The sequence below is a fragment of the Grampus griseus genome, assembly GCF_964374135.1.
Source record: "Grampus griseus genome assembly, chromosome: 9".
NCBI lineage: Eukaryota > Metazoa > Chordata > Mammalia > Artiodactyla > Delphinidae > Grampus > Grampus griseus.
In genome coordinates this window covers 98,496,379-98,510,516 of record NC_139003.1, presented here as the reverse complement: position 1 = coordinate 98,510,516, position 14,138 = coordinate 98,496,379, and the positions used below count along the sequence as shown (strand labels likewise).

The following is a 14,138-nucleotide window of genomic DNA, read 5'->3' as shown; positions in this document are numbered from 1 at the left end:
GCCCGCAGAACTCTCTCAGTCCCTGTGGAGTGTGGAGTTTCTGAAGAGAGACATTAGGCAGCAAGTGGACCCCTACAGGGGAACGAGACACCTCTTTTCCAGTGCTTTGAGTCCTGCCGTTCACCAGGCACGGTCCCGAACCCATCATATGACTTCCTGGGAAACAAGAAGAGGGCTGATCACTGCGCTTCCTCCTGTGGTTTACATCCACATTTAAGGTAGCAGCACAGGCATAGTAGCTTCCTCTTTCGAGAAAAGAATGGAGAGAATCCTGGAGCTCAGCAGGATTTGTATTGATTTATTTTGTTAATAGACTTACCATTTAAAGTTTACTAATTATATGCAGGAAATTATATGCAATGAAAATTGGTAAGATGCCATGGCCAAGAACGGGGTCGGTGGATGAAACCTTTGCAGGTGGCCTTACTGTTCTGAGCATCTAGTGCTTGTAAGAATTCTTACTGTATTGGATGTTATGGTTGAAAATCTGAACAAATAAGTACAGACTTGTGATAATCTCTACCAAGTATTTTTATCAGTGGCTTCAGTTTTGCAAAATGTTATTTATCTGTGATTTCTGTTACTCTGTACCCAGTAGTAACTCCCTGTTTCCTTTACACATTTTCCAGCTTGTCTGTAAAGAGCAGAGAACATTAACCAGAAAACCACAGTGAATCAGTGATTGTGTCCCCCGTGGGGAATTCCTGGTGACAGGGTTAGGGAGTCCACTGCTGGGCCAGAAGCACAGGAGTATCTGGAGGGAGCGGAGGCGTGGCCAGAGAACGGGGCCTGTGCTCCACAGCTAGGGTGCACAGCTGCTCACTCTAGCCAATTAAATTTGGGCTTGGTGTTGCTGAATCTCGGGGGTTTCAAGAGAAACCAGACATTTCCTCCCAGTTCTTAACTGTTGCCCCCAGACGCCCTTTTCTCGTCCCTCTCCCATGTCACATGTTTCCGACCCCACTTGGATCTGGGGTGGGTGATGGTACTTCTGTCTTGGTCTCAGGTGGCCTAGGGGTGCCTGCATTTTACCCTGAAGGAGGCCACCTCCTACACGCCAGGCTGGGCTCTCCCCTCCCCACCTCTAACCTGGGTCCCTGACACGCAGGGTAAGCGCTGATATCTTCATTTCTCTCCACAGTGGAGAGGAGCAGACTGCAAGAAATGCTGTCCCTCCTGGGACTAGAGACGTACCAGGCACAGAAACTCAGCCTCCAGGACTCCCTGCAGATCAGTAGTGATAGCATGAAGAACTGGGCTCCACAGGCTCCCAAAGACTTGCCCTGGAATTTCCTCAGGAAGCTGCAGGCCCTCAACGCCGAAGCCAGGAACACCACCATGGTGCTGGACGTACCCCCGGACACCAGGCCTGCGGAGAAGGAGAGCCAGGTGGAAGAGGAGATCATCTACTGGGACACGGCCGACGACATCTCTGCGGACATCTATTCCTTCTCCGAGCTGCCAACACCCGATACGCCTGTGAACCCCTTGGACCTTCTCTGTGCCCTTCTGCTTTCCTCAGATAGTTTCCTGCAACAAGAAATCGTGCTAAAAATGTCCCTCTGCCAGTTTGCACTCCCTCTCGTTTTGCCCGACCCAGAAAACCACTACCACACGTTTCTGCTGTGGGCCATGAGGGGGACTGTGCGGACATGGGGGTCACAGCCCCCAAGGGCGGTGGGCAGCTTCAGAGAAGACAGCGTGGTCCTGTCCCGAGCGCCCGCCTTCGCCTTTGTGCGCATGGAGGTCAGCAGCAACTCCAAGTCCCAGCTTCTCAACGCCGTGCTCAGCCCTGGCCACAGGCAGCGGGACTGTTTCTGGCATCGGGATCTGAACTTGGGCACCAACCCTCGGGAGATTGCAGACGGGCTGGTGGAAATTTCCTGGTTTCTTCCCAGTGGCAGGGAGGACTTGGACATTTTCCCGGAGCCCGTGGCCTTTCTGAACCTGAGAGGTGACATCGGCTCTCACTGGCTGCAGTTTAAGCTCTTGACAGAAATCTCCTCGGCCGTGTTCATCTTGACTGACAACATCAGTAAGAAGGAATACAAACTGCTGTACTCCATGAAGGGGTCGGCCACGAAATACTACTTCATCCTGAGCCCCTACCGCGGGAAACGGAACACAAACCTGCGGTTTCTGAACAGGTTAATCCCTGTGCTGAAGATGGACCCCTCGCACGTCCTGGTGAAGGTCAGCAGCACGGACAGTGCGGGCTTCGTGCGCCGGATCCGCGCCATCGTGGCGCACGTGACCCGGGCCCCCTGCAGGAGGGTATCCGTGGAGGACATGGCGCATGCGGCCCGCAAGCTGGGGCTGAAGGTCGATGAGGACTGCGACGAGTGCCAGCGGGCGAAGGACCGGATGGAGCAGATCACCAGGAAGATCAAGGACTCGGACGCCTACCGCCGGGCCGAGCTGCGGCTGCAGGGGGACCCTTGGAGAAAGGCGGCCCAGGTGGAGAGGGAGCTCTGCCAGGCCCAGTGGGCTGGGGACCCTCCTGAGAGGTGCAGGGCTGAGCTGAGGCATCGGCTGCTGGAACTTCGAACGCAGCAGAATGGCCACGATCCTGCCTGGGGGCTTCAGGAGTTCATCTCGGGCATCAGCAGCCCCTCTCTGGGCGAGAAGCAGTACTTCCTGAGGTGGATGGAGTGGGGACTGGCCCGGGCGGCCCAGCCAAGGCCGAGAGCGTCTCCGGAGACGATGCTTACCCTGAGAGCAAAGCACCGTGGGGCCGTGGACTTCAGCGAGCCCCTCTGGCCGGAGCCCCTGGGGGTGGAACACTTCCTGCGGGAGATGGGGCAGTTCTACGAGGCCGAAAGCTGTCTCGTGGAGGCCGGGAAGCTGCCGGCGGGGCAGAGGCGGTTCGCGCACTTCCCAGGCTTGGCCTTGGAACTGCTGCTGAAGGGGCTCCCCCTGGAGCTGATCGACGGGAACACCCTGAGCACCCCCCTGCGCTGGGTCACGGGGCTCCTGAAGGAGCTGCACGTCCGCCTGGAGAGGAGGTCGCGCCTGGTCGTCCTGTCGGTGCTCGGTGTGCCGGGCACAGGCAAGTCCACCCTCCTCAACACCATGTTTGGGCTGCGGTTTGCCACGGGAAGGGGCCGTGGTCCTCGAGGGGCCTTCATGCAGCTCCTGACGGTGGCCGAGAGCTTCAGCCAGGACCTGGGCTGTGACCACATCCTGGTAATCCACTCCGGGGGCTTGATAGGCGGAGTCCTGACCGAGGCAGGGGAGAGGTTTGAGCAAGAGGCTTCCCTGGCCACGTTGATTATGGGGCTGAGCAATGTCACTGTGGTCAGTTTAGCTGAAACGAGGGACATTCCGCCGGCTATTCTGCATGCGTTTCTGAGGCTGGAGAAAACAGGGCACATGCCCAACTATCAGTTTGTGTACCAGAGCCTGCAGGATGCGTCTGCCCCCGGCTCCAAGCCGAGAGAGAGGAAGCAGCTCCTGGACGAGCCCAGGGATGCGAGCAGAGCCACGGTGCAAATGGAGCATCAGGGTGGCGGGATCCGGACGCTGGCTGGCCTGGCCTTTTGTGACCCTGAGAAGCAGCACGTTTGGCACATCCCCGGCCTGTGGCATGGAGTGCCCCCCATGGCCGCTGTGAGCTTGGGGTACAGTGAGGCCATTTTTGAACTGAAGAGATGCCTGCTGGAAAACATCCGGAATGGCCTGTCCAACCAAAACAAGAACATCCAGCAGCTCATCGAGCTGGTACGACGGCTGTGAAGCATCGAAAGAAAAGGAGTCCAGCTGCCAGAGGCCCGCCGCGAGCAGCCTGTTCTGATGGGGGTGTCCACGTGGGGCTGTGCCCAGCTCCTGAGAGGGGAGCCAAGTGACGGACGGGGCCCAGGTCTGGAGTGGCCTACGCGGTGTCAGGGAAGGATGTGACCTCACAGATCAGCTCAGAGATGCTCTCGGGAGTATAAGAAGCCTGGGGCAGGAGGGGTAGACACAAGCAGTAACTTGTCCTTTGTCTCTGAACTTCGAGGCCCCTGGTGGCTTGGCCTTTCGTACAGCTGCTCCCCGTTCTCTGCCTCTGGAGTGGAGAGTGGCTCCTGAGCACTGCAGCCCGGGCAGCTGGTACCGGGGACAGGGTTGGGGCGCTGCCCTGAGGAGGCAGAGGTCGGCCTTCCCTCCAGCGAGCCTCAGCATCGGCCTCGGTGACCTGGTCCTGCCCGCTGAGGAAAGGGCCCGCCGTGGGCAGGGGCTACTGTGCTACTCAGTGTTGACCGACCCTGCCTCGGGGGGGGGGGTTCCTGTTGGCTCTCGTGCGCCCACAGCGCTCCGTTCACACCTCTGTCGCAACACTCAGCACGCGCAGCGTGACTTACCTGTGCACGTGTCTGCCTCTCCCCTAGACCTGTGAGCTCCTTGAGAGCAGGGGCTGTACACTACCCAACTTTGTACCCCCAGGGCCTGGCACACCGCAGGCACTTAATAAATGTGTGTTGAATGAATGAAACTAGTGGATGCACAAATGATAGTAATGGGTGGTTTCCTCTCTGTGCCTTAATTTTTCTGTTTCCTCCAAGAGGATCACAGTGTCTGTCTGAGGGGGTTGCTTGCTAGAACATCTGAAATAGTGGACACCCGAGAGAGGTGTCTTTAAAAATGCCACCACGTCCCCTCTCTTTAAGCAGAGATCCATTCTTCAGGCTGTTACTGGAAAACCGAACTAAGCATCTTCACAGGGGCTCCAAAATACCTGCATCGTTACCCCGTTTTAGAGGCGAGGCAAGGAGGCCTAGAGCAGTTAAGCAGCTTGCCCAGCCCACAGACCTGCATCGGCAGAGCGGAGCTGATGGGGACGCCGGTGCCCTCAGCTCTGTGCCTCAGCTTCCCGGCCGTTCATCTCCCCCAAACTTCCACAGCTTCCGGGCTCACCCCCAGCCTTGCCCCTGGGTGTCAGCCCTTCATCTCACTTCCGTGCCTCCGGGGCCAGGCCTCCTCCCTGGCACCATCCGTGGCCCACGTGACACCATGAGCCAGAACGTGGAGCTCCTCCTCTGCTGAGTCTCCAGCTGGAAGCTTTGTCTGTGCTGGCCCTTACCAAGGGCCAGGGTCACCTCTCTGTGCCTCAGACCCCAATCCCAGCTGTGCCACTAGTTCTGGGAATCTCTGCTTGGGCCCTAGGGCCTCCTGCCCTCTGTATTTTGTGATTCCAGGAAAATCAGTCCCCCGGGTGGTAACCAGGAGCTTCTCTCTATTCCTTGAACTCCTCCCCCCAGACTCGGAAAGGGAGCCCCCTGGACTGGAACCCTTTTTTGGGTTCCAAGGCTGTCAGCCCCTTCTCTGGCCCCAGGATGCTCCAACTACTGCTCCCCTGATGTTCAGAAAGTTGCCCCTGTGTTCCGGGAACCTGGCTCTGATGTGTGAAACGGAGGCTGGAAGAAGTGCTGGAACTCAGGAAACTTAATCTTTTTTTGTTGTTTTTTTGCGGTATGCGGGCCTCTCACTGCTGCGGCCTCTCCCGTTGCGGAGCACAGGCTCCGCACACGCAGGCTCAGCGGCCATGGCTCACGGGCCCAGTCGCTCCGCGGCATGTGGGATCTTCCCGGACTGGGGCACGAACCCATGTCCCCTGCATCGGCAGGCGGACTCTCAACCACTGCGCCACCAGGGAAGCCCGAAACCTAATCTTTTGCTAATTCTCTCTTTCTGAGCCAGTAATAAAAAAATGAGTTTCGCTACACACCTATCCTGAGTTCCTAAAACTTCAACAAAATTACATCAGAGTGCAGCCTTACAAGTACCAGTAAGTCAGAACCACAGAAGAGAGAGCCGAGGTGCCCTTGGTCCTGGCTTTTGTGACTTTCCACCCCTCACCCACAGGACCCACACGCTCTGGATCCCGCGGCTTCATTCATGCTCTGTCTGCCTGGGGCCTCCTTCCACCTGTTCTTGGTGAGGCTGACACTTCTTCAGGACGGACTTGGATGGCAGCCCCACCTCCACTCTACCACCTGAGGGGTCAGGGGCCTTTCTGTGTTCCTGTCATGGTCCTTATCTAAGACCCTTTCGCGTGCCTGCTCCTCTGTGTTCCCCATTGGAAGGAAGGGTATCAAGCCCATTTTCTTGTGTCCAGGTCTAGCACGGCATCCGAGAATCAGGGAGTGAGGTCTCCATGGCTGTCACACGTGGGGCCCACTCCTCCTGTCCAGGTACTCCAAGCCCTGGAGTTGTGACGTTCAGCCCAGGGTACCAGTGTGGCAAAGGGTGCTTCTAATTGGTTCCACTATCGGGAGACTGGACCTCCTCAGCGCGCCAAAGCTGAAGTCGGTAATTATAGCTTGGGACTTGGCCCTTCTTCCTGTGCCTCAGCAGAAGCAGAGTGGGGTAGGAGGACGCAGCAGGAGCTCAAGGGGAACATGGGGTAAGAGCCCCCTGGCTGCCTATGCAAGAGAGAAGACAGTTCAAGACTCTGCTTTGGTCTCAGTGGTTGTTTGGCTTAGTTCCCGGAATCGAGGTTGCGAGAACCTCTGGGATTCTTCTTGGTGAATGGGTTGGTTATTAGGAGAAAACGAATTAGCAAGAGTAATATGAAAGCCATAGGATTACAGGGCTTCCCTGGTGGCGCAGTGGTTGAGAGTCCGCCTGCCGATGCAGGGGGCGTGGGTTCGTGCGCGTGCGCAGGTCCGGGAGGATCCCACATGCCACGGAGCGGCTGGGCCCGTGAGCCGTGGCCGCTGAGCCTGCGCGTCCGGAGCCTGTGCTCCGCAACGGGAGAGGCCACAACAGTGAGAGGCCCGCCTACCGCAAAACAAAACAAAACAAAACAAAAAAAAAACCCATAGGATTACAAAATGTGAAGTGTCAGCAGTTCCGAATTAGAATAAGTCCGTCCCGTGAACACCAACACGAGTGGAGTTGTCTCCGCTAATCCCACCGCCAACAGGAAGGCAGACGTCTCGGCCTGGGGCAGTGCTCCCTGAGGCTGCATTCTGGTGGGTTCCAGGAAACAAACACTATGTTCTAGGCCGGACCGTGCTCTGCAAGCCCAGGTAGGCTCAGAGTCTCCCTCTCGCACAGTGTCACCCCACAGCCTGGCCAGTGTTCTATCCTTTGATACAGGTGAGCCCTCGGGACAGACCGTCTTCAAAAAAATCCAGACCACACAGCAGCCGCCTATGTGTCTTGTGGCCCAGTCCCCTCAGAGTTAAGAGCTGTGATGGCCTCGCAGGACTAGTGGTAGGAAAGGGCTGTAAGGACCATCCAATAGCCCTCTCCTGCAAAGGGGTCTCTACGGATCAGGTTCTGGGGGTCTCCCACATAAACCTGGAGTTCAGGACGCTGGTTCCCAACCTTGGCTGTATATTGGTATCATCTAAGGAGCACTGAAAAAGGACGGGTGCCGCGCCTCTGTCCAGTACTGTCCTTGTGGTGTGGGACCCGATGGGCTCTAATGTGCAGCCGGCGTGGAGAATCGCTGCTCTGAGAGCATAAGCGGGAGTCTGGACCCTCCTGGCTATCATGAGGAGAGCACAGGGGCTCATGTGTGAGAATAAACAGCTGGACATCCCTGTCTCCTCCAGGCTCTGGTCTGGAGCCCCCAGCAGGGGAGTAGGCAGCCTCTTCATGTGAGTCCCTTGCTCCTAGATGTGGCTTCTCCACGCCCAGGAAGTCCCCCCAGGGCCAGTCCTGAGTGGTCTGTGTCCAACCACAGACACACAGCCCATTCCTCCATCCTGCACGGTTCTGAACATTCACCCCCACCAAGTGGTGCAGTGGAACCTCAGATGTGGAACGAGCACATGCTTTGGAACAAGAAGGCTGCTACCCTTGGCTAGTTCTGTCACCCCAGGCGAGTCTCCATCTTCTGATCTGCCAAACCTGGACAATATTGCCTCCTTTACAGCATTGATGGGAGAAGCAAAAAGTGCAGAAAAACACTGTTAGCGTTTTGTTAAATAGAAATAAATATCCTACTAAAATTTTTCTATTGGTGATTTAAAACAATGTAACAGTTCATACTAATGCATTAAAATGCACTTTTAAGTTATTTAAATCATGCAAACACATTCACGTGACCCCCATTCCGCACCACCCCCCTTCAAGGAACCAGGTGAAACCCTTTTTGCAACAAGGCATAGTATAAAACAAAGATAATAAACAAAAGGCCAATGAAAGATCTAGATCAGTTTGGAATTCCTGGGAGACTCTTCAGGCCTAAGGAAGAGTGGCAAAACTTGAACCCCAAGCACAACAGCCCCTGCTCAGCTGGACAGCACCGCCTGCTGCTGCTCCGATAGAAGTCCATGCCATTGTCACGTGTATGGAATACCAGCCTCTTCTCCTTTCCTCTGGTGGTGTTCCAGTGAGTTCTCACGGACCCTCAATGGCTGGTTCATCTCCCTAAGAGGAGGCAGACTCTATCCTTTTTTAAAAAAAAACATTCATTAGCTGCTCACTCCATCAGGCATTTTACAGTGTGGTTTTCACAACAATCATCATGGTTCCCGTTTTATAGATGAGAGAAGCTGAGGCTCAGGAAGGTCAAGTCACTTGCTGAAATTGCAAAGCCAGGAAGCTGTATTTCAGATACCAGATCCCATGTTCCTCACCACTTTGGAGCACATCCACAAAATTTTATCAAATTATAAAATTATCAAACTTTATGGAAACTTTAAAAAGAAAAAAATGACTACCAGCTTAAAAGGGTCCTTCAGGGGCTTCCCTGGCAGCGCAGTGGTTAAGAATCTGCAGGGGACACCGGTTCGTGCCCTGGTCCGGGAAAATCCCACATGCCGCAGAGCAACCCAACCCGTGCGCCACAACTACTGAGCCTGCGCTCCAGAGCCCGTGCTCTGCAACAAGAGAAGCCACGCAATGAGAAGCCCACGCACCGCAATGAAGAGTAGCCCCTGCTCTCTGCAACTAGAGAAAAGCCCGCGCGCAGCAACGAAGACCCAATGCAGCCAAAAATAAATAAATAAATTTTTTTTAAAAAGGGTCCTTCAGTTAAAGTTGAGAGTTCTTACATTTGGATAGTATTGTGATTGGAGAACATCTTACTCCTGTTTTGTCCCCTTATCCAATATGCAGAACAGCTGGAGGCCACAGTTTAAATTTTAGAAATAAAATATTCCTAGTAGAGTGGACATGAAAGACGCTGTCCCTTTTTGGAGAAACCAGCTCCAAATGGTCAGAGGAATCTTGACCGTGGAAAATGTACTGCACTGAAGCCAAGAGTCCCTCTTGGACCTTCCCCAGTGTGATCTGAGGCGGCTCACTGTCTGCCTTTGCCTCCATTTCCCTTCCACATAGATGACAGCAGTATGTAAGCAGCATCAGGGTGGATGATTAAGTCCAAATGGCCAAACGTTGGCAATTTCACATGATTCATAACAGCTCTATGAGTGGTATTATGAACAAAACCCATTATACAGATTATGGAACTGAGGCTCAATTGCACAAAGATTGTTCCACCTGAGCCTGAATCCAGAGTCCACGTTTTTTCCATTACTATGTGTGAGTTCTGAACTAGGATATCCAGTGTTGCTATTTTTCCCTCTGACAATAATTACTGGATACAAATTACAGTGCCAATGCTTTGGTTTGAGTACAGCAGGCTCTGTAACATCTCCAGGAATTAAGCGACCATCAGCCCTTTCTCCCTTAAAATTTTCCTTCCTCAAGGGCCAGACACTAGGGTATGGTCAGATGTGAAACCCTACCCTCTGCATAACCCATCCTTGAAGAACTGGCTGATTTTTAAAGTACAGTGAGTTTACAATATCATATTCGTTTATAATATTATGTTAGGGGTACGATACAGTTATTCAATTTCTTATAGATTATACTTCACTTACTATAAAATTAAAAAATTATCTATATTCCCTGCGTTGCACAGTATTTTCCTGTAGCCTCTTTCTGTTTACATTGCAGGCTGTGTTCCTTAATCCCCTACCCCTATCTTGCCCCTCCCAAGAACTAGGTAAAGTTTTAACCGAAACATATTTCCTCTCTATTTGTGGATAAAAGGGTGTTTCTTTCTTTTCTTCTGTTTTTTAAAGGATATTATTTGGAGACAGAACTCAGCAGCCTAATTTCTAGGACGTGGTGAAACGCTCCGCTCCCCCAACAGTCCCCGCCGGCCGGGCGGGGCGGGGCAGTAGGCGCCCCCTTCCCCCGGCCCGCCCCCCGCCAAGACACTCTTCGACCGGCCGCTGCGAGCTCTCGGACCGCGAAACCTCACGCTCCGCATCATCCAGTTTCCGGATCTGAAACACGGCGCAAACCACTACTGGGGTCGGACGGAGGGGTGCAAGACGTGTCCAGGGCTGCGGGAGGAGGCGCAGAGTCCAGCTCCCCCAACCTCCCGGCCCCACACGGCCCGCCTCGCAAGCCCGGAGCCTGGGCCCCCGCCGCCGCCCACAGCAGGTCGGAGCGGACTGCATGCGGCCCCGCCCGGCCGAGAGGCTCGCACCCCCGCGCCGGCTTGCGTGTGGTCTCGCCCGCGCGTCCACCTCCCGCGCCTGACCTTTACCCCGACGCCGCCCCGCCCCTCCCCGCCCTCCGCTCGGCCCAAGATGGCGGCGCCCGTGTGTGGTGTGTGGCTCCGGCCGCTGGTGAGTGGGCGGCACGGCCGGGGCCGGCGGTTGGAGGCGGGCAGCGGGGAGCCGTAGTTTCGGTCTGATGCCCCACTTTCCCTACAGGTGCTATCCTGGAACCGGGAGCTGCCATGCGTCTGGCGCGCCCTGCACACCTCCGCGGCTTGCGCCAAGGTAAGTGCGGCGTGGAGGCCTGGGGTCTGGGCGCCCGCGGCCTCGGAGGGTGGGACCTGCTGGCGAGGGTGTAATCCAGGGCGCGCCCTGGGTCTGTGGTCGCGGAGAGTCACGGGCCCTCTTTCTTTCCAGAACCGCGCGGCCCGAGTCCGAGTGGGCAAGGGGGACAAACCAGTGACCTACGAGGAGGCCCACGCGCCGCACCACATCGCCCATCGTAAGGGCTGGCTGTCACTGCACACAGGTGAGGGGACGATGCCTGTCGCGGTGGCGGGAGGGGGCGAGGACGTGCTGTGGGCCCGACCCCTGGCCCCGGGGAAGGCGTTCTCAGTTGTGCTTGTCTGTCACATAAACACGACGTGAACATGTGTCAGAGATTTTGTTTAACTCGGTACTCAACGCGAGGTTCAGAAATCAGACGCTTTCAAAAGAGGAGTAAAATAGACATATGTGGTCAGGATCGTTGAAATGTATTTGAAAGGGATGCAAAACTCTTTTTCCATGCGGGTCAAGGGTTCGGTTGAACTTCCACAGAAATTGTTCGCATGCCTAAAGACAGTTGTTTTGCATCGCTGCCCGTTATGTGTAATTTACGGATGTAAAAAAGCCCAGAGGCAGTGGAAAGAGTGAAACCCCTTGGAATTCGATGACCCGGAAGACTGTTGTGACTATTGAATCTTTCACTACCGGTGTGTACGGTTTGCCCGGGTTATTTGCAGATGCCGTGTTTGTGAATTTGCCTATTCTAGGTGCTTTCCCATTCATTCTCAGACGTGGGCAGAGCAGGCACCCCACATGCACCTTCCCAGCTGCGGTTGATCAAGGCCCTGCCTTCTAGTTTCAGCTCGCATGCTGTAAACAAGTACTCTTTTCGAGATCTGTGAGCGCCATGTATTCAAGTTTTGTACTTTTTGTTGGTGATCCCACTGCCTTAAAATAGCCTGTAATGCTGAAGCGCTGTCTCGTGTTCCTAATTTCAAGAAGACTGATGTACCTTGCATGGCATGATTGTTAGAAAAGCTTCCTTCAGGCATGAGTTACAGAGCTGTTGGGAGAGAGTGCAGTGTTAATCAGCCATTTGTAGGTGTCTTTAAACAGAAAAAGAAAATAAGGCTATACATCACTTTGTTGATAAAAATATTGTAACCAAAGGCTTGCAGAAACCTAGCTGTATTTCCACCAGGAGCAGTGGTTTAGCATTTGCTAATTCGTTGTTCATGGTGATTTTATAGAACATAATGAATGACGTTACAGAACATAACTACTGTGAGTTGATGAGGGTCAACAGTGTTTTGTTCACTATGAGGGTTCTCAACTTGAATGTTTGAGATATACCTGTCTAGAGAACTACCTTAAAATATGGATTTCTGTCCCCCACCCTTTTCAAGTTCTAGTTCTAAGGTCTGGGTGTGTGTGTGTAGACTCTTAAAAGAGGTGCAAAGGTTTCGTTGTCCACAGTGAGAATCCACTGGTTGAGGCCGTGGCTCTAGTCAGTGAGAGAGCTCACATCCCTCGTGTCAGAAGTAGCTGGTAGGGCTTCCCTGGTGGCGCAGTGGTTGAGAATCCGCCTGCCGATGCAGGGGACATGGGTTTGAACCCTGGTCCGGGAGGATCCCACATGCTGTGGAGCGGCTGGGCCCTTGCGCCACAGCTACTGAACCTGTGCCCTGGAGCCTGCAAGCCACAACTACTGAGGCCTGCACGCCTGGAGCCTGTGCTCCGCAGCAAGAGAAGCCGCTGCGGTGGGAAGCCCAGGCACCACAACGAAGAGTTGCAACTGGAGAAAGCCTGCGAGCAGCAACAGAGACCCAACTCAGCCAAAAATAAATAAATAAATTAAAAAAAAAAAAAAAAGGAGTAGTTGGTGGCCTCATCTCTTTGGTCCGTGGGTGACCAGTGCTTCTATAAGGCAGTCAAGAAAGGAGAGGGGCACTCTCTGTCTACATAGAAGAATCATCTGCGTTTTTTGCTCTCCTAAGGCCTCATTCTTCTCTTTTGTGAAACAAGGATAATGATAACACGTACTTCACAGGATTTGTTTGGGGATTATTGGAATAACGTTCTTTGAACTTTAGAGCGTTATTCCACTTACAGAAGAAAGGAGAAGAGGCTGGAGTGGGGTGTGGAACTGAGTGCCCAGTGCTCTTGGATGTTAACCTCTGGAGTTTTGGCCAACTCACCATGGTGCCCTTCTCTCTTCAGGTAACCTGGATGGGGAGGACCATGCTGCAGAGAGAACAGTGGAAGATGTTTTCCTTCGTAAATTTATGCTGGGCACCTTCCCAGGCTGCCTGGCCGACCAGATTGTTCTAAAGCGCCGGGCTAACCAGGTGGAGATCTGTGCCCTGGTCCTGAGGCAGCTACCTGCACATAAGTTCTACTTCCTTGTGGGCTACAGTGAGACTCTGCTGTCCCACTTTTACAAGTGTCCTGTGCATCTGCACCTCCAGACTGTGCCCTCAAAGGTTGTGTATAAGTATATCTAGGACAACCAACCTGTTTGCATCAAACTGTAGCCTGCAAAGGACAGAAACTTGTGGAAAAGGACTGAAGTAGAAACAGGGGAAATGCATCCCCTCAGACTACTGAGGCTTTGTTTTCAAAGTTGGCTGTTGAATAAATAGACTCTCCATGTTGTGTTGCTTCTTGGTCTGCCTAGAGAACTAGAATAGGATTTCTTTGAGGATGCTCCAGGGTTCCCAGGAAGGCTGCCAGTTCCTGAGGTTTAGGTAATAGCTATGGTTCAGTGAGTATCTTGTGCCCATCACTGTGTCAGGAACTTTACCTGAAGTTCCTTGTTTTCTCTTAAAATGGAAAGAGCTGTTTTTGGAGATTATAAAACAATATGGACATGTATTCAATCAGCCATGAAGCTTACTTGTAATTCTACCCCAGAGAAAGCTACTGTGTACAGTTTGTTGTAATTCCAGATGTACTTTTATTCCCCCAGAAATAATGTAGCACACAGTCATCTATTAAAAAAGCTTAACTGCACCTAGTCTGTGCCAGACACTCTTCTAAGTAGCTTGGAACCCATCAATGACCAAAACATTCCATTCCAAGATCCTTGCCTTCGTAACACTTGTATCCCAGTGGAGGGGGACAGGGAGGGTTGGGCCGCATTGAAGGCTCCAAGCAGGTGAGGAATATAGATATGCAGGTAAATGGAGGAAGAACATTTCAGAAAGTGGCATCTGCAAAAGCCACACATGGTGCTGGGAATTGGGACAGGGATTGCTCACCTTCAACTTCACCCCGACACTGATGACCTTCACCTTGACCATGATCCTGGTGCCCTTAACTTGACCCTGAACTTTAACACACCCACTCTAATCCTAACCCTTGATGGTCCCTGATCCTACCCACAACTTGACCTTTACCCTCAGTCTCACTCTTACCTGAGGG

General features: G+C 53.5%; 2 protein-coding genes across 3 annotated transcripts in view; both read left to right on the top strand.

The window, feature by feature from the left end:
* The window catches only part of LOC309827660 (up-regulator of cell proliferation), a 92,433-nt gene extending 88,003 nt beyond the window's left edge, over nt 1-4,430 (top strand). For both annotated transcript variants that reach the window (XM_082662432.1, XM_082662431.1), the window contains one exon: nt 1,142-4,430. In XM_082662432.1, coding sequence (XP_082518558.1) covers nt 1,142-3,735 — 2,594 coding nt within the window. In that variant the 3' untranslated portion in view covers nt 3,736-4,430. The remainder of the gene's footprint in view (nt 1-1,141) is intronic.
* Nucleotides 4,431-10,514: 6,084 nt separating this feature from the next.
* MRPS24 (mitochondrial ribosomal protein S24) lies at nt 10,515-13,368 on the top strand. The gene is made up of 4 exons (XM_082662433.1): nt 10,515-10,577; nt 10,665-10,733; nt 10,866-10,977; nt 12,936-13,368. Exons 1-4 carry the CDS (start codon nt 10,539-10,541, stop codon nt 13,217-13,219), a joined length of 504 nt encoding a protein of 167 aa, XP_082518559.1. The 5' UTR covers nt 10,515-10,538; the 3' UTR covers nt 13,220-13,368.
* Nucleotides 13,369-14,138: the final 770 nt, after the last annotated feature.

Bases quoted from the DNA above. Each gene is read 5' to 3' on its own strand.
- MRPS24 (XM_082662433.1), top strand. From the start codon at position 10,539: ATGGCGGCGCCCGTGTGTGGTGTGTGGCTCCGGCCGCTG. The intron at 10,578-10,664 runs GTGAGTGGGCGG...CTTTCCCTACAG, and splicing joins GTGTGTGGCTCCGGCCGCTG to GTGCTATCCTGGAACCGGGA. The intron at 10,978-12,935 runs GTGAGGGGACGA...TTCTCTCTTCAG, and splicing joins CTGGCTGTCACTGCACACAG to GTAACCTGGATGGGGAGGAC.